Here is a 22500-nt window from a genome sequence, read left to right as displayed (position 1 = left end):
ACTTGGGCAAGACACCTTTTGCTGATGATGGAATCTCCCGTCGGACCAACGGATGAGTAGGCAGACAGGCTTATCTGTCGGTATGTGTCCTCATATGGGAGAAGAGGCCGATTCTGGATGCGCAACAACTGAATTTTCTGTATTTGTATTGTGACATTTTTGCAAATAAAACACTTTTTGAGTCAACCAACAGCTAGTATCACGGTATCTTTAGTTAAGATTTTACCAGGAAAGATTCCTAACGTGACTGTGTCGCATAAGGCAGAAGGCTACACACACGGAAAGTGCTTGAAACCCTGGTGCTATTTTCATTTCGTTGTAGTTGTTAATTTCAAATCACCACACTTGATAAAACAAACCCGAGATCTACAGCCGATAAGACTGAAACTGACAGAGAGACACAGAGACAGAGAGAGAGAGAGAGGGGGGGGGGGCGAGGGGGGCAGATACTGGTTCAAGAGAGTCGTGAGGGCTGTGGCTCCATAGGTTCTGTTCAGAAATGAAGCTTTAAGTTAATCCCTCCTAAATGACAACGGTTGATTATTAAGAAAGAAAGAAAGAAAGAATTTTTTAAAAATTGTTAAAAAAAGCAATAGCAACAAAACAGCACTGGGTGGGGAAAAAAAGGAAGTCAAAGAAAGAGGAATTTACTCTGGACGAATCCGTTCCCCCTCCCTCCACCCCCTGTACATTCTTTTCTGCTCAGTCCCGACACATTACTGAATGGGCACAGATCTTACAAGCCAGCTTGATGTTCAGTTGTTGTGACCGTTTCACCCGTGGTGTTCTCTGAATCCGATAAGATTAATCTGTTCATTTGGGGGTGATGTTGTTCAGCTTTCCACCAGAAGTACAGCTAAGAACTGTTTCAATGGTGTTTTTCGGGATACCTCATTGTCCGGCTCAACTCAGGCCTGGGGTTACTAAGACGGATGTGACATGCATTGACCTGGAATTAATCACTTTGCGAAAATCCCCTTGATACTTTGACAAAAAAATCTTTTTTTTTCTTTTTTGTTTTTTTGTTTTTTGCTGTTGTTGTTTTTATCAGGAGCCACCGAAAAGCTAAAATTAGTTTAGTCAACTGAGAGGTTGAGATAATTGTTACCCTGTGCCGGGATATTATTAGCATTTGCCTTGTCAGCAGTTTTCAGAACCGGTATTTTTTTCTTGCTCGTCCAGTTGACTTAAAGTATATACTTTAAGGCCAGACCTGGCAGCCATTTTCAGCTATTTTCAAAACAGTTTTATTCGAAATTCTTATCATTATCATAGGTGGATATTGTTGGGTATCACCCAGGATTCACAAAATTGTATTAAAAAAAAAAAGGAAAAAGAAAAAAGAATACACTCTTCATGCATCAGTTGCCATGGAAACGATTCAAAATTGCTGACAAACAAAAAGATTAAAGCTCTATAACTACAAAACTGTTATAGGTACTTCAGTTTTTCTTTTTGTTTTTGATTTGTTATCACCTGAACTCACTTTCTATGGTAGGATAGCCGAGTCAAAGTGTATGTTCTTTTGTCACAGCTGTTTCTTTCAAAAATTCAAGAACAGAAAGTGTCATTTCTTTAAAATAAAAAAGGTTGAAAAATTAAATATTTTAGATATAATGCTAAGCCAACGTAGAAAGTGGATTCAAGTAATAACAAATCAAAAACAAAAACTGACGTACTTATAACAGTTTTGTAGTTATAGAACTTTAAATATTTTTGTTTGTCGGCCATTTTGAATCGTTTCCATGGCAACCGGCGCATGAAGAGTGTAAATTTTTACATTTTTGTGAATCCTGGGTGATACCTAACAATGCCCACCTTTCATAATAATAATCAGAATTTAGAATAAAACTGTTTTAAAACTAGCTGCCAAGTCTTGCCTTTAGTGCGGGTGATCTGGGTGTTGGGTCTTTTGAATCGGATCACTGTCAGGTGCTGTGGACAGCAACTGTGCTCGCAGCGCCGGATCGGAAACTGAAGAACCCACGGCAACAAAACAGGCCCACTACTATCACTGTGAAAAGAAGGAAAAGAAGATGATAATAATAATGATATCATAAATCAAAAGAGAGAGAGAAAAAGAGAAACGTTGCATACATTCTTTTCTTTTCTTTTTTTCTCACCGATTTGGAAAACTATATATGAACTGAAAAAATGAAACGAAATTTGAACAATTCCTCAACAAGTCATTTAACACTAACTGACTGGCACCCCCCCCCCCCACACACACACACACACACACACTTCTTGGGAAGTCCCCATTATTTAATTTTTTTAAACAATTTATTTGTCATTGGAGTTGGGGTTTTGTCTTTCCCCCATGCAAATCTAAGAGAAAAATCAGAGATAAAAAGAAAAGAGAAAAGGGGGGGGGGGGGGGGCGGGGGGGGGGGGGGGGCGACGACAATCGCGATAATGATAACGACAGTGGCGTTCTTGAAGACATCAACAGTAATGACATTGAAACACACCTATTTATTACATTTCACATAGGTTGGATCACTGCAATGCACTGGCCTTAAATTCAACATCGGAATCATAGCAAACAACGAAATAAAGACAAAATCTATTCATTGTTGCACCCTATAAAAGAACACTCACCTTGCACTTGGTAGGAAAACTACATTCACTCTTGTACTGTGTCAAAACACACACAGACACTAAAGCAAAAAAACATAAACAAAAACAAAAACAAACAAAACACACACACACACACACACACACACACACACACACACACACACACACACACACACACTTATAAAAAGCAAAAGAAAAGCAACAACAAAAAAAAGACCGAAAATAAGAAAGAAAGACTAAAAAAGAAAACTAACCACTCTGTCTCTGCGCTTGTCAAAGCTCCTCACAAAGTGACCACCCCAAGTCGGTGACCAAACACACAGTGCACTGCAGGCTACCCCCAGTTGGCACTGAGCCCCTGAACAGTGAGCACTGCTACCAAGTCCAGCCACCAGCACCTCCGTCCAGCGTCCACAGGCCCGTGCCTGACGTGAGCAGAGAGGTTCGACACTTCGAACGTTCACTGTGGCTCTGCCTTTGCCCCAGGCCCTCTCACCTCCAGCCAGCAGCAATCCGTCAAGATCGGCTGAAACGCTGTAATTTTAAACGAGTTTCGCTCCGTTGCCCATGGCTGACGTTTACGTTTCAATCAATGCTGACACAGACGGAAAAGAAAGAGAGCCAACAAAATTCTTCGCCACTCCCCCACCTCCTCCCCGCCCCTCCCAATCAGCAGCGGCAGATCGAGTCTAATAACGACCTATAGTTGCATGGCTTGCGCCCTGAAGGCAGGGTGAAGCAGTTCAGTGCTTGGATCTTGGAGGAAATAATGGTTTCGTTGCTGGAGGCAGGTTGAGGCCTGACTGTTCCTGATTAAGGGTGAAATACAACGTTTGTTGTGCAGACTTGGTCGGGGTTTCCATGGGCGCAAGACACCGTATACCTACAATGGTCGCATTCCAACACGTCTATCGTAAACAAACAGCAAGGTGGACATAGGCCTGACAATTCCTGATTATGCAGGTGGGTGAAATACAACGTTGTTCCAGTATACCTACAGCCTTGGTTGGTTCCTCTCACGGAGCACAAAGACACTGTACACCTACAATGGTCGCATTCCGACGCTTCCGTCATACAATAGCAAAGAGCAAGGTGGACATTACTGTCTCAGTCCTTTATCGTTCCCTCAAGCAGGCAGACACTTCATGGTTCTGTTCCCAGTTTTCCCCAACAACAATACAACCCCCACCCCCCACCCCCCCACCTGTCTGTCCCTTGAGTGTTAATGAAACGTCTTGGTGCGGTAACGTCTTGGTGATGTCATCTGTCAGGTGTCTGGTGTATGAACGTCTTAGGCAACTTTTTTTGGGTGGTTTTCAGTTGTTGGTGTTGTTGTTGTTGTTGTGGTGGTGGTGGTGGTGGTGATGTCAGCTGTAGGGCTAATGATATAACAAAAAGAGTCCTCCACTCAGTCCTGCCGTTCTCACTCGTCCACTGGATACGGGTAACGACTGAAAATACATCACTGTGAATATGACGTGGAATTCAAAATCGTACACTCACTTAGGTCCACAATTTCAATGCATGCTGTCATTTTGTCTTTTGTGTGAGACCGTGTCAGCTCAAACGACACGTAACCTCTTTCTGTGCAGCATGCTTTTTCAGCGCTGGAGAAACGTCAGTGACAATTGTATTGATGTACCGCACTGTACTGTATTGTTATTGAACATTATCAGTTATACTTCATCAACACCACACAGACTTCTCTGCCAGTGCGTGAAGTTCAGGCCGCCAACCATGTAGCCTACATGGACACTAGGGACAACGCGTCGCCATAGTTCAGCGCCACCCATATCTTTCTTTCCTTTATATTTTCTTTTGTTCTTCAAATATGGGCTGCCAATGTGTTTCGCAACCAAAGAAAAACAGTTTCCCCACAGAATTTGTCACTGAGACGTCTCTCTTGTTCTCACTGGTTAATTAAGTTACACGTGCAACATGCATACGGCTGCATATGGGACCTCTCGGTTTATTGTCTCGTCCGAAAAAACACTGACCACCCAAGGTCTAGTGGAGGATGGAACTGAAAAAAATCGTGGGCTGTGAAAAATCGAACCTGTGGACAATTGCTTCTTCATCAGGCGCATTACCACTTGGTTAACGCGGCTTCATAATTTCATGACCATTCTCTTCAAGAGAAAGAGTCAAGTTTAATTACCATTTTGATCAGTAAACCATGACGTAGGAATACATGGTAGTTGTCGAAATGAAGTACACACACACACACACACACACACACACACACACACACACACACACCCCAAAACATCAGTGCATGTTATTATTTTTTTTATTATGTCGAAACAAAAAAGAAGAAAACTATGGAAGACAATGGCAGTTAATGCCTGCCCCTCGTGACTTACGTATCCAGTACTACACAGTTTACAGGTTTTAACGACCTGTTGTCATGACCATGACGCATTCAAACTGGGTCAAGTTGTTCGGGGCCGAGGGTTTGCTCTGTGGAAGGTGGTGTGACTCGAGGCGGGGGTCCAGTCCTGACATGAGTATCTGTAGTGGTGAGCTGAACGACGTCTTGGCGATCTGCCTTTGAGGTAGTTGTTCGTGGCGTACAATGGCTCAGTAGTTAAAACGTCTGCCAGAAAGGTAACACAGACCTGAAGTGGCGACCACCCTGGAGGCGCGGGTTCGAACCTGCTGAAGACCAGTAGTCATCAGTGACCTGAGTGCAGCCTGGTCCCCTTGGAGTGAAAGGAGTCAAGGGCCGAAACACTTCACTGAGGGGGGCTTCTTCTCTGAAGACCTTGTACTGTCCAGCTCTCCCTACAGTTTCTTATCCTTGGTTTCTGCTATTCGCAGCTCTCTTTACTAATATTTTGTCTATTGATACGATTTTTAAAACTGATTTTTTGCTGTTTTTTTGTTTGTTTGTCTGTATTATGAGTGAAATAGTACTTGTCAATGTGTATATTAAGTGACTGAACGAATGAGCCTACTTCTTGTTTCTGACATCACTCTTTTTGTATTTATAGGATATGTGTAAATGATGAACGAATGTAATGTTTCAATGCCCCAGGGGACACACGAAATAAACTCCTTGCCTTGTCTTGCCTTGCCTTGCCTTGCCTTGCCTTGTGGCTGTGGTCTTTTCCGTGATGGGTGGTGTGGTCGAGGCGTTGGTCCTGTTGTCCTGTGGGAGTGTTGTCCTGGCTGGCGGTCCGAGGGTGGTCCTCTAGGCCTGGGTACCCTCACCACTGAGCTATTTATAGTCCTCAAGGCCTGGGTACCCTCACCACTGAACTATCTATAGTCTTCATGGCCTGGGTACCCTCACCACTGAACTATTTATAGTCCTCAAGGCCTGGGTACCCTCACCACTGAGCTATTTATAGTCTTCATGGCCTGGGTACCCTCACCACTGAGCTATTTATAGTCCTCAAGGCCTGGGTACCCTCACCACTGAGCTATTTATAGTCCTCAAGGCCTGGGTACCCTCACCACTGAGCTATTTATAGTCCTCAGGACCTGGGTATCCTCACCACTGAGCTATTTATAGTCCTCAAGGCCTGGGTACCCTCACCACTGAGCTATTTATAGTCCTCATGGAGACCAAAGAATAAGGAAAGAGGCTCATATATATATATATATATATTTTTTTTTTTTTTTTTTTTTTAATGTATTGATTCCTGCTATTAGTTCTGCCAATGTCTTGGCAAAATCCACATTTCTTCCCCTTGTACTTTTCCGTTTAGAAGACGGGACAGGTTGTAAATTTGTAAACAACAATGTAATAAATTATACACTCCGCGTTTCTTCCCGTCCACTCTGATTGGTCTTCTTTCGTCATTCAACAGGGAATGAAATGCAGAATATATAATTATATCACAATGTTATTTAACCAACTTACAATTTTTCCGTTTTCGGAACGAAACTGAACGGAAAGAACACATGGGAAGAAATGTGGATATCCTTCTGTTGTTTATTCTGTCGTTGAACAAACCGGTTTTATTCAATTTACAGATAGTAATCACTTTATAAAATGCATCACTTTATAAAATGCACTCCAATTTTTACAGCAGTCTATTCAGAAACACTGAACTGACGGGCCAAACTGACTCCTCTCTTTCAGACTTCGCCATTACAAAAGGATTTTGTCTGGGGTAATAATCACTCTGTTTCACAGTCGAATGAAATGGGTTAACTGAGGCAGTTATCAACACTTTCAGAGGTACGCAAGCGGCATGGAGATGTTAATGTTTCCATAATAATTATTTTCATAATTGACGTGGAGTTGCTTGAGTACTTGATGTCTTTGTGAAGCATGTGGACACACATTTTCAGGGGACTAAAGTACGCACACAACACGTTGACCTGGGAGACAGGAAAACCCGACTTCCATCATCAGTTCACAATAGGTGCTGACATCGGGATCGAACCCAGGACCTTCATACTGAAAGGCCAATGCTCTGACCATTCGGCTTCTGCGCCCGTCCTCCTTTTACGTTCTGAATTTTTTTTCTATGGTTTTGTTGTGTTTTGTTTTTAATCAGCGGTGACGAATTGTCCCACCACTAGCAATCTGATAGGTTCAGATACTTTCGATTTTGTTTGTCACAGTTAAAGCATCGATAGTGAAACTATTCACACATAGGTATGTAGGCATGTCTGCCTAGTTTGTTCAGAGAGGGACGCGTTTTACAATAAAGGGGGCGGGGGACTAGGCTGTGCTCAGGACGTCAGCCATTCCACTTAAGGTATCACCCCCTTATTACAACAAAAAAAAAAGCGTAAAAAAAAGGTGGGGGGGGGGACTGAAAAAGCAACAACTTCAAAGCCAAACAAAAATACATAAAAAGGCCATGTAGGCAAATAACACTTATAGATTACTGAAAGACCCCCGGCATCCTTTTGGGGTGAGGGTGGGGAGGGGTGCTCGGAACTGACCCACAGAACTTTGAAGGCAGATGGGTCAACTAGTCCATGCAGACAGACAGACACAAAAGCCCACTGAAGTGCAGGACTTTCATCAATCTCCGTGAGGGTCTTGGGTTTGATTCTTGGTCAAGCCTTCTGGTGGATTAATCAACGGTGGAGATTTTTACGATCTCCCAGGTCATCACAATCATGTGCAGACCTGCTAGTACTTTGTTTTTGTTTAGTTTTTGTTGCTTAGGAAGTGTCTAGGTTTGTTCCAATGTACCTTTTATTTACCTGTGTGCTAGCTGAATCGGTAGCGTAAGCAACACTGACTTGAAGTTGTGTACCTTGTGAATGGAGAGTTACCACTCTTTACTACTGATCTGTTGCTTATAGTCCAGTCGACTGCACAGGGCCATGTCAGGTGTGTCAAACCGTACAAATGCTCAACTGCGTCAACAGACGTATAAAATGACTCATGGATTATATGACAACAGAACTATAAATTCTGTGTTTTACATTGAATGAGAACATTGCTACATGAGGCCATTCCTACAAACTGTTAAAAGTTTCAGTAAAAACATCCAGATTTGCACTTTTTTTCTTTTTTCTTTTTTTCTTTTCTTTTTTTTTTACTAACAGAGTAACAAACGTTTGGAATAATTTGTCACAAGACGTTTCTGCAGGAACAGTGAATACTTTTAAAAATCATCTTGACATTCATTTACAGAATTTTAAATACAAAACTCATCTAGATGTTTCTTGATTATTCAAGCATTGCATACTTAGTGTTGGAAAAATGCATCTGTCATATGTGGGGACTCTCTTTTTCTTCCCCACTTCAAGCGGGCAAAAGGCCTTGTCAGGCCTGCACGCCTTGCTATCGATATGATGATATGAACATAAAACTGTCACATTTACAAAAAACAAACAAACAAACAAACAACAACAACAAAAACCCAAAAGAAAACAAACAAACAAACAAAACAATAAAACAAAAACAACAAAAAACGACACAAAGACAAACCCACAAAAGACAGTTCAAAACACAGTATCCCAACTGTTTAACTCCCTTTGACAACTGCTGGTACTTGAAACCCTATCATGTGAATACGTATGATGAATATCAAATACGAATAAATATCCTGTAATCAATGTCAATGTTCGAAATGGTTTACAGAAACAAGAACAGACCCGCCAATATGAACATCCACGAAAACAGAGCTGGACTGCCTGAATGGTGGGGCAAAAACGGTCACACATCTAAAAAGCCCACACATCGTACATTCAAAAGAACATGGGAGTTGCATCCCAGTTCACTTCAGTACCTCCAGGAGGCGTCACTACGTTCGGACAAATCCATATACGCTACACAACATCTGCTAAGCATATATGTATGCCTGACCAATGGCGTAACCCAATCCGCTTAGTCAGGTCTTGATGGGGAAAAAAAAGGAAAAAAGCATAAACAAATCAATGGATATATCATAAATTTAACAGATGAATAAATAAACAAATGAATAAATAAATGAATAACATAAAAAGTAAGCAGATAGATAACGAAATAAAATAAAATGTGCGGGAAAAAGTGACAATGATAATAATAAATCATCGAACAAATGTAAACAGACACACGCGCGCGCGCGCGCGTACACGCACGCACACAACAGATGTGCAGTTGCATCCCATAAAGGCAGAAGAAGAATTAACCCCTATATAAAGTGACTTTGCTCCAAGATGAACACTGCGGATGTTTCTCTCTCCGCTCTCCTGGACTGACCATCCCCACTGCTGTCATAGAGGGCCAGTTCTCCGCTCTCCTGCATGGACTGACCACTGCTGTCAGAGGGCCAGTTCTCCGCTCTCCTGCATGGACTGACCATCCCCACTGCTGTCAGAGGGTCAGTTCTCCGCTCTCCTGCATGGACTGACCATCCCCACTGCTGTTAAAGAGGGCCAGTTCTCCGCTCTCCTGCATGGACTGACCATCCCCACTGCTGTCAGAGGGTCAGTTCTCCGCTCTCCTGCATGGACTAACCACTGCTGTCATAGATGGCCAGTTCTCCGCTCTCCTGCATGGACTGACCATCATCCCCACTGCTGTCATAGAGGGCCAGTTCTCTGCTCTCCTGCATGGACTGACCATCCCCACTGCTGTCATAGAGGGCCAGTTCTCCGCTCTCCTGCATGGACTGACCATCCCCACTGCTGTCATAGAGGGCCAGTTCTCTGCTCTCCTGCATGGACTGACCATCCCCACTGCTGTCATAGAGGGCCAGTTCTCCGCTCTCCTGCATGGACTGACCATCCCCACTGCTGTCATAGAGGGCCAGTTCTCCGCTCTCCTGCATGGACTGACCATCCCCACTGCTGTCATAGAGGGCCAGTTCTCTGCTCTCCTGCATGGACTGACCACTGCTGTCAGAGGGCCAGTTCTCCGCTCTCCTGCATGGACTGACCATCCCCCACTGTCATAGAGGGCCAGTTCTCTGCTCTCCTGCATGGACTGACCACTGCTGTCAGAGGGCCAGTTCTCTGCTCTCCTGCATGGACTGACCATCCCCACTGTCATAGAGGGCCAGTTCTCCGCTCTCCTGCATGGACTGACCACTGCTGTCATAGAGGGCCAGTTCTCCGCTCTCCTGCATGGACTGACCATCCCCACTGCTGTCAAAGAGGGCCAGTTTGAGAGGCTTTTAAAATTGTAAACATCAACATCCTAACCACAGACATTGTAGTTAACACTTCCTGGTGAAATTTCAGAGCTCTGGAAATCATGCAAGGATGTCCATCTTCAGAGAGTGCGTTTGATCTGCCAGCCCCAGAAACATATCATTACTACTACTACTATTTGTATTACTCTTTTTGTCACAACAGATTCCTTTGTGTGAAATTCGAGCTGCTCTCCCCAGGGAGAGCGCGTCACTACACTGACAGCGCCACCAAATTTTTGTGTTTTTTTTCTGCCTGCAATTTATTTGTTTTCCTATCAAAGTGGATTTTTCTACAGAATTTTGGCAGGGACAACCCTTTTGTTGCCGTGCGTTCTTTTACGTGCACTAAATGCATGCTGCACACAGGACTAGGTCCATCGTCTCATCCGAATGACTAGCGTCCAGACCACCACTCAAGGTCAACTGGAGGGGGAGAAAATACTTGCAACTGCTGGTGTGATTTGAACCAGTGTGCTCAGATCCTCTAGCTTCCTAGGCGGACGCATTAGCTCTAGACTAACACTCCATATTATTATAGTATTATCTATAATATTATTATTGTTATGATCATGTTTTATTTACCATTGTCAAGCAACGCTTAGACCACATGACGTAAGACACAAGTCTTCTTAACAGTGTAACGAGTGCTGAGAGGAGATAGAGAGTTCACTAGAGCAAAAGTCACACATTGTAATAATAATGGTAATAATAATAATAATAAGGCCCAACACTCGGCTTATATCACAGATTGACGTAGTTTACATTTGGGCCAACACGCAAAGTGAGAGCTATATTATCAATGGTTTCTCCAGTCAATGGGAAACCACTTACAGCTTAGTCTTTTGTGAAGGACTATGACTCTCAAACTAGGAGGCAAAATTGCAATGGCTCTTAGTGCTGCAGCCTTGTTGGCCTTTGGGAACCATCCTAATGCCGACTGTCCTAAAACCCTCTTGGCCGAGAGAGTGGGGATGTAACTTGGGCAAGACACTCTCCACTATCATTAAATTCTAGCCCAAATAGTCGGAACAGCAGTTGCCTCCTCTGCTGTTCTGATGGTCATAGTCGGACACGACTGACTATCATATATATATATATATATATATATATATATATAAATGATCATGATAATAATAATGATCATGGTGATGACAACAACAAAGATATGTCTTTTTTTTAGCACTGAATCTTGTACAGAAACAAATCAAAGCATTTCACACCAGTCAGTCACAGTTCAGTTCAGTTCAGTTCATCACTGCGTTCGGACAAATCCATATACGCTCCACCACATCTGCTAAGCAGATGCCTGACCTGCAACGTAACCCAACACGCTTAGTCAGGCCGTGAGATGTGTGACTGTAGGTGATGTAGTGTGCAGGTGAGAGAAAGGTGTTGTCAATGGGGAATCAAACCGCAACCTCCATGTTCTGGATAATCTGTATTTGTATTTGTATATCTCTTTATCACAACAGATTTCTCTGTGTGAAATTTGGGCTGCTCTCACCATGGAGAGCGCGTCGCCACACTACAGCGCCACCCTTTTTTTTTTGTATTTTTTCCTGCGTGCAGTTTTATTTGTTTTTCCTATCGAAGTGGATTTTTCTACATAATTTTGCCAGGAACAACCCTTTTGTTGCCGTGGGTTCTTTTACGTGCGCTAAGTGCATGCTGCACACGGAACCTCGGTTTATCGTCTCATCCGAATGACTAGCGTCCAGACCACCACTCAAGGTCTAGTGGAGGGGGAGAAAATATCGGCGGCTGAGCCGTGATTCGAACCAGCACGCTCAGATTCTGTCGCATCCTAGGCGGACGCGTTACCTCCAGGCCATCACTCCATAGATAAATATGTCCTTTCGATGTGTCATGGCAAGGGGTGAACATAAAGTCAAACACACAGTTCTGATTTTTCTCTCATCTTTTATTGAAAATAAACACTGTATAACAAAGTGATATCATGCACTGATATTCATCATAGTCTACTGATTAAAAGTTAATGGAAAAACCTCCACCATAATCTGAAATCCTGTTACAGATAAATCCAAAGCATAATTTTTGTCTGGCAAAGATTCATCATGGAATGATTATGATATACCCAGTGCAAGCAATTCTTTTTTTTTTTAAGTGTTACATATTCATTTGCACAGCACAGCAATGTATACACCTTAAATCAAACTGCTGCATAGGCAAAAACAAAAACAAAAAAGCAAAACAACCCCCCCACCCCAAAAAAACATAGAATGGCACTTTCTCTTTAATATGTTCACCGTAACATCAGATTCTGCAGTCTCAATGGAAATGTGACACAACGGACATGTCAATCTTTTCTGAAGAAGAAGCTGCCTATTTCACATTCCTATGAACAAGAAAAAGCTGACAATAAAAGAGACTCCTGAAACACAAGGGAATGGATCAGGTCTGATACAGTCACCTGACTTCATGCACAAGGTGAGGAACACACAAACAATTATTACTGAACCACTTAAAACAGGAATTGAAAAAACCCTCAAGACTTTGAAGCACACTTGGGGTAGCATTCAGACACTGACCCAAAACCGACAAGAGTGATGGTTCTTCAATGCTGCCTTACATGCCAGAGGATATGGTGGGCGGTAAAGAACTAGAAAAACAGGTAAGGAGTTCTCCTGCTTGAAAAAAGGAGTCAACAAACAGTCTTTGTTACAGACAACACTGATGGAAAGGAGATTTCTTGGAAAACAGATTTGATTTTATTTTCTGAAAAATATGGAATAAAAGTCATCCGCCTGTTGTATGTAGAATGTGCATTGTCAATAAAAAAAAAAAATTAAATTAAAGAAGAAGAAACAACAGGAATGTTTACAAAGAAGAAAATATCTATGCATCAACCTGGCATGCCGGTCAGGCTTTGAATTCTCAACGAATCATCAATCAAAACTGACAACCATTGCCTTCTCAATCAGCAATTTTCAAATTAGCTCATTAAAATACATATCAAATCTGACTGCTAAAATTGTACCAAAAAAAAAACCACTCCACAAAACAACATCCACAAAAACTTATTGACAATTTGTCACGCTACACAGTACACTTTTCAATGAACACTGTCTCTGTTTAATATGGAAGCTAGTTACAGACAATACACATGGCAAACCTCCAACCAGTACATATGGGTGAAAATGGTCACCATCAAGCTGACCAACACAATGAACATACCATCAGCCAATGATCAAAGATATGTCACCCCACCATGACTAATCAACATCAGTTTAACATCGCACTGGTTAATAATGGATACTCAGAATTTACATGTCAGCAACTGACTGACTGGTGTCAGATCGCAATGACCAGCCGTCACTGGGTTACTGTCATCAGTACAGACAATGAAAATAACTCGTCAATCAAAAACAATATCACCTCTCTAACTTTCCTTCACTCAATGATTATCAGTTTCACCTCAATTCACTCAATGATCATCAGTTTCACCTCAATTCACTCAATGATTATCAGTTTCACCTCAATTCACTCAATGATTATCAGTTTCACCTCAATTCACTCAATGATCATCAGTTTCACCTCAATTCAATCAATGAATGTAAGTTTCACCTCACTACGATCAGTGATGATCAATTTCACCTTACTTCAATGATCATCAGTTTTACCTCATTTCAATCACTGACAGTTTCGCCTCATTTTTATTGAATGATCGTCAGTTTCACCGGTGCATCTCACTTCAATCAATGATTGTCAGTTTCACATTACGTAAATCAACTATCAGTTTAGCAACTAATTAACATATAATTATGTTGTGGGTCAAGCAGGCCATTTTTTGCCTTGAAAAAAAAAATTCTAAAGCTACTTCCCCTTTTTTTTTGAAGTTCTAGATCAACTCTAGAGTTTGTGTATGCCTTAAACTCTGCATGGCAACTGTTTCTGCACCATTTCTTCTGTCTCAGTTGATCAGTGAGTACAACATACACATACGTCTCTTGCAAACTGCAACTCCCGTTCCGACCCTGTGGGTCTCACAGACCCTTACTTTCTAAAGAACAAAACACATCAACACAAAAAATGGGCACTGCTGACTTTCCCCCCTTTTTCCCAAACTCGGCTGCAAGCGCATCTGTCACTGTTGTTGCCATGTCTCATGAAGACAACCTTGGGTTTGTGTGCATCCTTCTTCATGGATTTGAAAAAAAAATTAAGAAAAAAAAAAAAGATATGGGTCCCACAGACCCATGGCAGACAGAAAAGGGCGAACTGCTGACAGTATCATCAGCATGGGTGTGGCAAGACCCACAGCAAACAGATAAGGTGAACTGCTTCTCATTCAGCATGGGTCTGGCAAGACCCACAGCGAACAGATAAGGTGAACGGCTTCTCATTCAGCATGGGTCTGGCAAGACCCACAGCGAACAGATATGGTGAACAGCTTCTCATTCAGCATGGGTGCAGCAAGACCCACAGCGAACAGATAAGGTGAACGGCTTCTCATTCAGCATGGGTGCAGCAAGACCCACAGCGAACAGGTAAGGTGAACGGCTTCTCATTCAGCATGGGTGCAGCAAGACCCACAGCGAACAGATAAGGTGAACGGCTTCTCATTCAGCATGGGTGCAGCAAGACCCACAGCGAACAGGTAAGGTGAACGGCTTCTCATTCAGCATGGGTCTGGCAAGACCCACAGCGAACAGATAAGGTGAACGGCTTCTCATTCAGCATGGGTCTGGCAAGACCCACAGCGAACAGATAAGGTGAACGGCTTCTCATTCAGCATGGGTCTGGCAAGACCCACAGCGAACAGATAAGGTGAACGGCTTCTCATTCAGCATGGGTCTGGCAAGACCAACAGCGAACAGATAAGGTGAACGGCTTCTCATTCAGCAAGAATGGGTCTGACAGTACCCACGATGTTAGGGGGTCAAATATAACGAAGAACGGAACGGTGAAGGTTATCCCATCAACAATAATGATGACTCGACATCACAACGCAAGAACTGCATCAGCTGTACGTGATGCTGTACCTCTGTGGCATATGACTCCACCATCCTGTAAACAGCGCTTGGATGAATGCTGGTCTTCTGGACCCTGGTGTTCTCCCTACAAACTCAAACCATAGAAAAAATGGCAGCTTTTATTTGTATATTTATCTATATATTTATTTATTTGTCTATTCATTCACTTGTGGACGTATGTTCATCTCTTGCTCCCTTTGTGCTTTCCTTCAAACTCAAACCATGGGAGAAATGGCAGTTTTTATTTTATCTATCTATCTATTCATTTATGGACGTACATTTGTATCTTATCTTATCTATCTATCTATTCATTTTTGACGTACATTTGTCTCTTGGTCCCCAAGTGCTTTTCCTTCAAACTCAAACCATGGCAGAAATGGCAGTTTTTATGTATTTATCTATGGATGTATGTTTGTCTCTTGGTCCCCAAGTGCTATCCCGTCAAACTCAAACCATGGAAGAAATAAACTGTTTTTATCTGTTTATTTATTTATTTATTTATTCATTCTTTCAGCTATTTGTTTCTTGCTCTGCGAATGGGTGCAGCATTTTGCCATGCATGCAACTGACACTTTTTTTTTCTCAGTCTGAATCACTGAAGTGTGTGGACTGGATTTCATTGGTGTATTCTTGCGGCAACTTGTGCAATAATTATTCTGGTGAGTGTGCAAAGAACGAGTGGATGAATGAACACCAGCTGAACGATACTCTTGTGGGTTTTTTTTTTAAATATTGGCGAAATAAAATCTTTTTGTTGTTGTTGTTGTTGTCTTTGGATGAGTTGAAGGAAGGGTGGTGTGGTGGGCAGAGCGAGGAGAAATGCAGAGAAGTGGGGGAGGGTGGGGAGGAGGGTGGGAAGGAGAGGGAGGACAGGGTGGAGGGGTTGGGAAGGGAAGGAGGGTGGTTGTTTTATGTCTCCTTCACCACCGGAGGCTTGTAATCCGGCTTCACGGCCTCTGTCAGCTCCGCCGCATACATGTCCAGACGCTGAGTCATCTGCCAACAACATCGTCATCACCATCATCATCATTGCTATCGTCATCACCATCATCATCGTCGTCATCATCATCATCACTATCATCATCACCATCGTCGTCATCATGATCATCATGACTATCGTCATCACCATCATCATCGTCGTCGTCATCATCATCATCACTATCGTCATCACCATCATCATCATCGTCGTCGTCATCATCATCATGACTATCGTCATCACCGTCATCATCATTGTCATCATCATCACTATCGCCATGGCAACATACGTTAATACACATGACCATCATCTGGTAATGTCAGCTCAAGTGTTAAAAGTTGAAGACATCTGCTAAGTACAACCATACAAACATACATGTCCAGATGACTGATGAGTCTATCTGTCAGTTATCACTATTGATCGTCACTGTCATCTGTCAGTTATCACTATTGATCGTCACTGTCATCTACTACATTTTCAGTTTCAGTGTCAAGGTGTAGAAACATGATGCAAGACCCATGTGTGCCACACCACATATGCTTTAAAAAAAAATTTTAATATTTTATTGGTGTGTGTGTGTGTGTGTGTGTGTGTGTGTGTGTGTGCATGTGTGTGTATGTGTGTCTCTGTGTGTGTGTTTGGGAGGGGAGGGGTTGAGGGGGGTTGGGGGGGACAGGGTGGGTGGGGGAGGGAAGATGCCTGACATACATATTGACTCAAGAGTGGTGGGCAGGCCCTGAGAACCTTCACAATGCTACTGCAGGAATGAAAGGGATTTTTTTTTTTTTTAAAGGAAATAAAAGAAGTAATGAATAGAAAATTAACTAAAATAAAATAAAAAGGTTAATAAAGACAAACAAAAAATAATTTTCAAAACTGGAATAAGAAATTAAACACTCACTCATACGCCAACATACACATGCACACGCACTGCACAACAGCACCCACTAAATACACACTTATAGTAATACGCTAACAAAAACATCAGAAAAACAGAGCTAACAGTATAAAAACTGTGGCCATCAGCTCACACAGAATCACCAACACTACCACTAGCACAATACATTTCAACAGATCCGAAGAAAGAACAGCTAACAATATAAAAAAAACAAACAGTGGCCATCAGCTAACAGAGAATCGCCAACACTACCATCAGTACACTTCAACAGATGGGAAAGAGAGTGAACAGTATAAACACTGTGGCCATCAGCTGACAGAGAATCACCAACACTACCATCAGTACACTTCAACAGATGGGAAAGAGAGTGAACAGTATAAACACTGTGGCCATCAGCTGACAGAGAATCACCAACACTACCATCAGTACACTTCAACAGACGGAAAAGAGAGTGAACAGTATAAACACTGTGGCCATCAGCTGACAGAGAATCACCAACACTACCATCAGTACACTTCAACAGACGGAAAAGAGAGTGAACAGTATAAACACTGTGGCCATCAGCTGACAGAGAATCACCAACACTACCATCAGTACACTTCAACAGACGGAAAAGAGAGTGAACAGTATAAACACTGTGGCCATCAGCTGACAGAGAATCACCAACACTACCATCAGTACACTTCAACAGATGGGAAAGAGAGTGAACAGTATAAACACTGTGGCCATCAACTGACAGAGAATCACCAACACTACCATCAGTACACTTCAACAGACGGAAAAGAGAGTGAACAGTATAAACACTGTGGCCATCAGCTGACAGAGAATCACCAACACTACCATCAGTACACTTCAACAGATGGGAAAGAGAGTGAACAGTATAAACACTGTGGCCATCAGCTGACAGAGAATCACCAACACTACCATCAGTACACTTCAACAGATGGGAAAGAGAGTGAACAGTATAAACACTGTGGCCATCAACTGACAGAGAATCACCAACACTACCATCAGTACACTTCAACAGACGGAAAAGAGAGTGAACAGTATAAACACTGTGGCCATCAGCTGACAGAGAATCACCAACACTACCATCACTACACTTCAACAGATGGGAAAGAGAGTGAACAGTATAAACACTGTGGCCATCAGCTGACAGAGAATCACCAACACTACCATCAGTACACTTCAACAGATGGGAAAGAGAACGAACGAACGAACGAACGATTTATTCAATATAAGGCCATTGCCCCATTTGAAGGGGTTAAACAAAAGTAAAGATGATTTTCTACCTTCTATAATGTTATGAATATTGTTAACATGCAAATAACATACGGACACAAAAGTATTGCGTGAACAAGTAAATACTCAGATTCCAAGAGAAAACAACAACAAAACGAACAAGCAACAAAAAACACTCGTCTTTGCATTACTCTCTGGCATCAAACAATTCTGTTGCGTTCTCACGCCTCTTCAAAGCTTTGTATATATAGAGAGATAAATTTATCATTATACTTTCATTTTTTGATGAAAAGAGCATTTGTATCGAAAACAGGTTCTGCCTATCGTGATAAATGTGTGGTATAAATTTTGTTCTTAAATCGTGAAGGCAGTGGCAGCGTAATACAAAGTGGATTTCATCTTCAGTTTCTTCTTTACACAATGGGCATATTTCATCTTTCTCGTAACTGTATCGGGAACTATGTACAGCAATTTCCGACACCCCCAATCTAAATTTTGTCAACGCATACCTCACATGTCTATTCATATTCAATAAGATATAAGGTTCGACGGTGGGAAGTGTCTTAAATTTTCCATATAAGCTAAACCTATTACTTGAATTTATGTGTTCTTCCCACTGTTGCCATCTAACATCAATGAGTCTTTGCCTGAATGTCCTAATAAAAGTTTGCATGCATCCTACCCCCTGATATTCGATGGGAAAGAGAGTGAACAGTATAAACACTGTGGCCATCAACTGACAGAGAATCACCAACACTACCATCAGTACACTTCAACAGACGGAAAAGAGAGTGAACAGTATAAACACTGTGGCCATCAGCTAACAGAGAATCACCAACACTACCATCAGTACACTTCAACAGATGGGAAAGAGAGTGAACAGTATAAACACTGTGGCCATCAGCTGACAGAGAATCACCAACACTACCATCAGTACACTTCAACAGACGGAAAAGAGAGTGAACAGTATAAACACTGTGGCCATCAGCTGACAGAGAATCACCAACACTACCATCAGTACACTTCAACAGATGGGAAAGAGAGTGAACAGTATAAACACTGTGGCCATCAGCTGACAGAGAATCACCAACACTACCATCAGTACACTTCAACAGATGGGAAAGAGAGTGAACAGTATAAACACTGTGGCCATCAGCTGAAAGAGAATCACCAACACTACCATCAGTACACTTCAACAGACGGAAAAGAGAGTGAACAGTATAAACACTGTGGCCATCAGCTGACAGAGAATCACCAACACTACCATCAGTACACTTCAACAGATGGGAAAGAGAGTGAACAGTATAAACACTGTGGCCATCAGCTAACAGAGAATCACCAACACTACCATCAGTACACTTCAACAGATGGGAAAGAGAGTGAACAGTATAAACACTGTGGCCATCAGCTGACAGAGAATCACCAACACTACCATCAGTACACTTCAACAGATGGGAAAGAGAGTGAACAGTATAAACACTGTGGTCATCAGCTGACAGAGAATCACCAACACTACCATCAGTACACTTCAGCAGATGGGAAAGAGAGTGAACAGTATAAACACTGTGGCCATCAGCTGACAGAGAATCACCAACACTACCATCACTACACTTCAACAGATGGGAAAGAGAGAAGAGTGAACAGTATAAACACTGTGGCCATCAGCTGACAGAGAATCACCAACACTACCATCAGTACACTTCAACAGATGGGAAAGAGAGTGAACAGTATAAACACTGTGGCCATCAACTCACCCTAAAGTTCCAGAAGTCGTTAACCTGGCGGATCAGGTTGAGATCCATTTCCGTCACCAGAAGACCGTCTCTGGTGCGGGACAGTGCCTGCAACACAACAAGCATGTGGTAATAATAATAACAATAATAATGATAATAATAATAATAACAATCATGACAATAATAATAATGATAAAAACAATAATAGTACACTTATATAACACTCTCAAAATCTCTCAATGCACTTTACAATAATGTCAGTCGGACACAAACTGTGCACACACACTCACACACACTACGCATGCACACACAAACATGCATGGAAGAGAGTTGTAGATCCACAGATACCAATATGAAATGGAGTGGCTCCACACAATACCAATATGAAATGGAGTGGATCCACACAATACCAATATGAAATGGAGTGGATCCACACAGTACCAATATGAAATGGAGTGGATCCACACAGTACCAATATGAAATGGAGTGGCTCCACACAGTACCAATATGAAATGGAGTGGATCCACACAGTACCAATATGAAATGGAGTGGCTCCACACAATACCAATATGAAATGGAGTGGATCCACACAATACCAATATGAAATGGAGTGGATCCACACAATACCAATATGAAATGGAGTGGATCCACACAATACCAATATGAAATGGAGTGGATCCACACAATACCAATATGAAATGGAGTGGATCCACACAATACCAATATGAAATGGAGTGGATCCACACAGTACCAATATGAAATGGAGTGGATCCTCACAGTACCAATATGAAATGGAGTGGCTTGATCATAATTATAGAGACAGCCTGAAAAGCGATCTGTTTTATTAACGAGCACAATAGACGAGTGGTTAAAGTGTTGGACTTTCTATCTGAGGGTTCTGTGTTCGAATCTTTGTAACGGAGCCTGGTGGGTAAAGAGCAGAAATTTTTCCGATCTCCCAGGTCAACATATGTGCAGACCTCCTTCAGCCTGATCCCCCTTCGTCTGTATACTCCATGCAGAACATCTTCTTCTTCCTCGATCACCTCCCATTAGATGAGCAGCCCGGTGTCCTCAATGAAGGCTGCCGTCCGTCGCAGCTCCTCCAGGGAGCCGTACAGTTTGGCTTCCACTGCTGTCGGTGTTGGCCAGTACTTCCTCCTGGATGCTGCATGCGTCCTACACCGGGACCAGGCTGCTTCCAATTCAGTAGTGGGATAACCATCCCCAACTTGGTGGGTCCCCGGGTGGTGGATAGGGGGAACGGCCCTCAGATATGGGGGTTAGCTGCGATGTAAGTCAGGCTTGCCTGGCCAAATAAGCAGTCCCAGACCAACAGGTGATGTTCCTACCAGGACGGGGTGGGTCAACAGGTGGCACTGTTGTCCTCACTGAAATACCCCATGTGTCCTATGACGGGTTCATCATGCGGTCAAGAGGTGCGTTATAACCTCAAGCCCCGGGGTGGGACCCTTGGAGAAACAATCCCCCTGTGCTCACATGGCAGGACATACGGGCCATGAGCTAAGGGCGAGGCACCCCAAAAGAAAACTCCAGCTGAAGACGGCGATATCTGGCCACTGGCGCAATGAAAACCATGATACCACACATCCATGATGCAGAAGATAAAATATGCACATTAAAGATCTTGTAATCCATGTCAGAATTCGGTAGGTAACGGAAACAAGAACATACCCTGCATGCACACCCTCGAAAACAGAGTATGGCTGCCTACGTAGCAGGATAAAAACTGTCAAACACGTAAAAGCCCACTCGTGCACAAACGAGTGGATACATGTGGGAGTTGCAGACCACAAACGAAGAAGAATAAGAAAATTGTTTTACAAGATGTGAGTGAGGGACATTCTTTTCTCAATACATCTTCTTTTTTTTCTTCTTTTCTCCATAAATCTCTCTCTTCTGACAAATAATTCATCTTTTACTCTAGGAGGAAAAAAAACAAACAAGCAATATTGTTCAAGAAAATCTGTAACTATATCATATACACAGCATATAATTTCACTGAACATCAGCTTGGATTTCAGGTGAAGAATGTTTGCAATTTTGTCATCAGTATTTGTTAACAGTTTGTTTAAAATAAAACTTGTCAGCATGTTTGTGAACATGGATTAATGATCAATGCACAGTTGGTATAGTCCCTATACTCTGTGGGTCAAAAGACAGAGGATATACCCACACAAGGGAGTCTGCTTAATACCAATTCCAGGGGATGAGAGAATAATGCTAGTGTGAACCAATGTTTGTGTGCAAAGAAATAGAAGAGTGCTCGTCTCAAAATTTAATGACAAATTGTGCTACCAGGTTATTTCATCCATGCTTGTGTGAACTCCATAATTTTACTTTTCCCATTCTGTGCTTCATGGATCAGGTAAAACCACACACACACACACACACACACACACACACACACACAAAGAAACAAGAAAAACACACATATTTGTCCATCATTTCAGTTCAGTGACCA

At 42.4% G+C, this 22500-nt stretch overlaps 2 protein-coding genes across 2 annotated transcripts in view; both read right to left on the bottom strand.

Moving 5' to 3' along the window:
• Positions 1–5085, bottom strand: part of LOC143287937 (NADPH oxidase 5-like) — a 36628-nt gene extending 31543 nt beyond the window's left edge. The window contains exons 1-2 of the mRNA XM_076596180.1: positions 4993–5085; positions 2919–3005 (exon numbers count right to left, since the gene is read on the bottom strand). Coding sequence (XP_076452295.1) covers positions 2919–3005; positions 4993–5085 — 180 coding nt within the window. The remainder of the gene's footprint in view (positions 1–2918; positions 3006–4992) is intronic.
• A 9232-nt stretch (positions 5086–14317) lies between these two features.
• The window catches only part of LOC143288637 (beta-ureidopropionase-like), a 49170-nt gene continuing 40987 nt past the window's right edge, over positions 14318–22500 (bottom strand). Inside the window, exons 13-14 of the mRNA XM_076597300.1 lie at positions 20037–20123; positions 14318–16162 (exon numbers count right to left, since the gene is read on the bottom strand). Coding sequence (XP_076453415.1) covers positions 16076–16162; positions 20037–20123 — 174 coding nt within the window. The 3' untranslated portion in view covers positions 14318–16075. The remainder of the gene's footprint in view (positions 16163–20036; positions 20124–22500) is intronic.

Source organism: Babylonia areolata, chromosome 12, assembly GCF_041734735.1.
Source record: "Babylonia areolata isolate BAREFJ2019XMU chromosome 12, ASM4173473v1, whole genome shotgun sequence".
Taxonomy (NCBI): Eukaryota; Metazoa; Mollusca; class Gastropoda; order Neogastropoda; family Buccinidae; genus Babylonia; species Babylonia areolata.
This window is presented reverse-complemented; position numbering and strand designations above follow the sequence as displayed.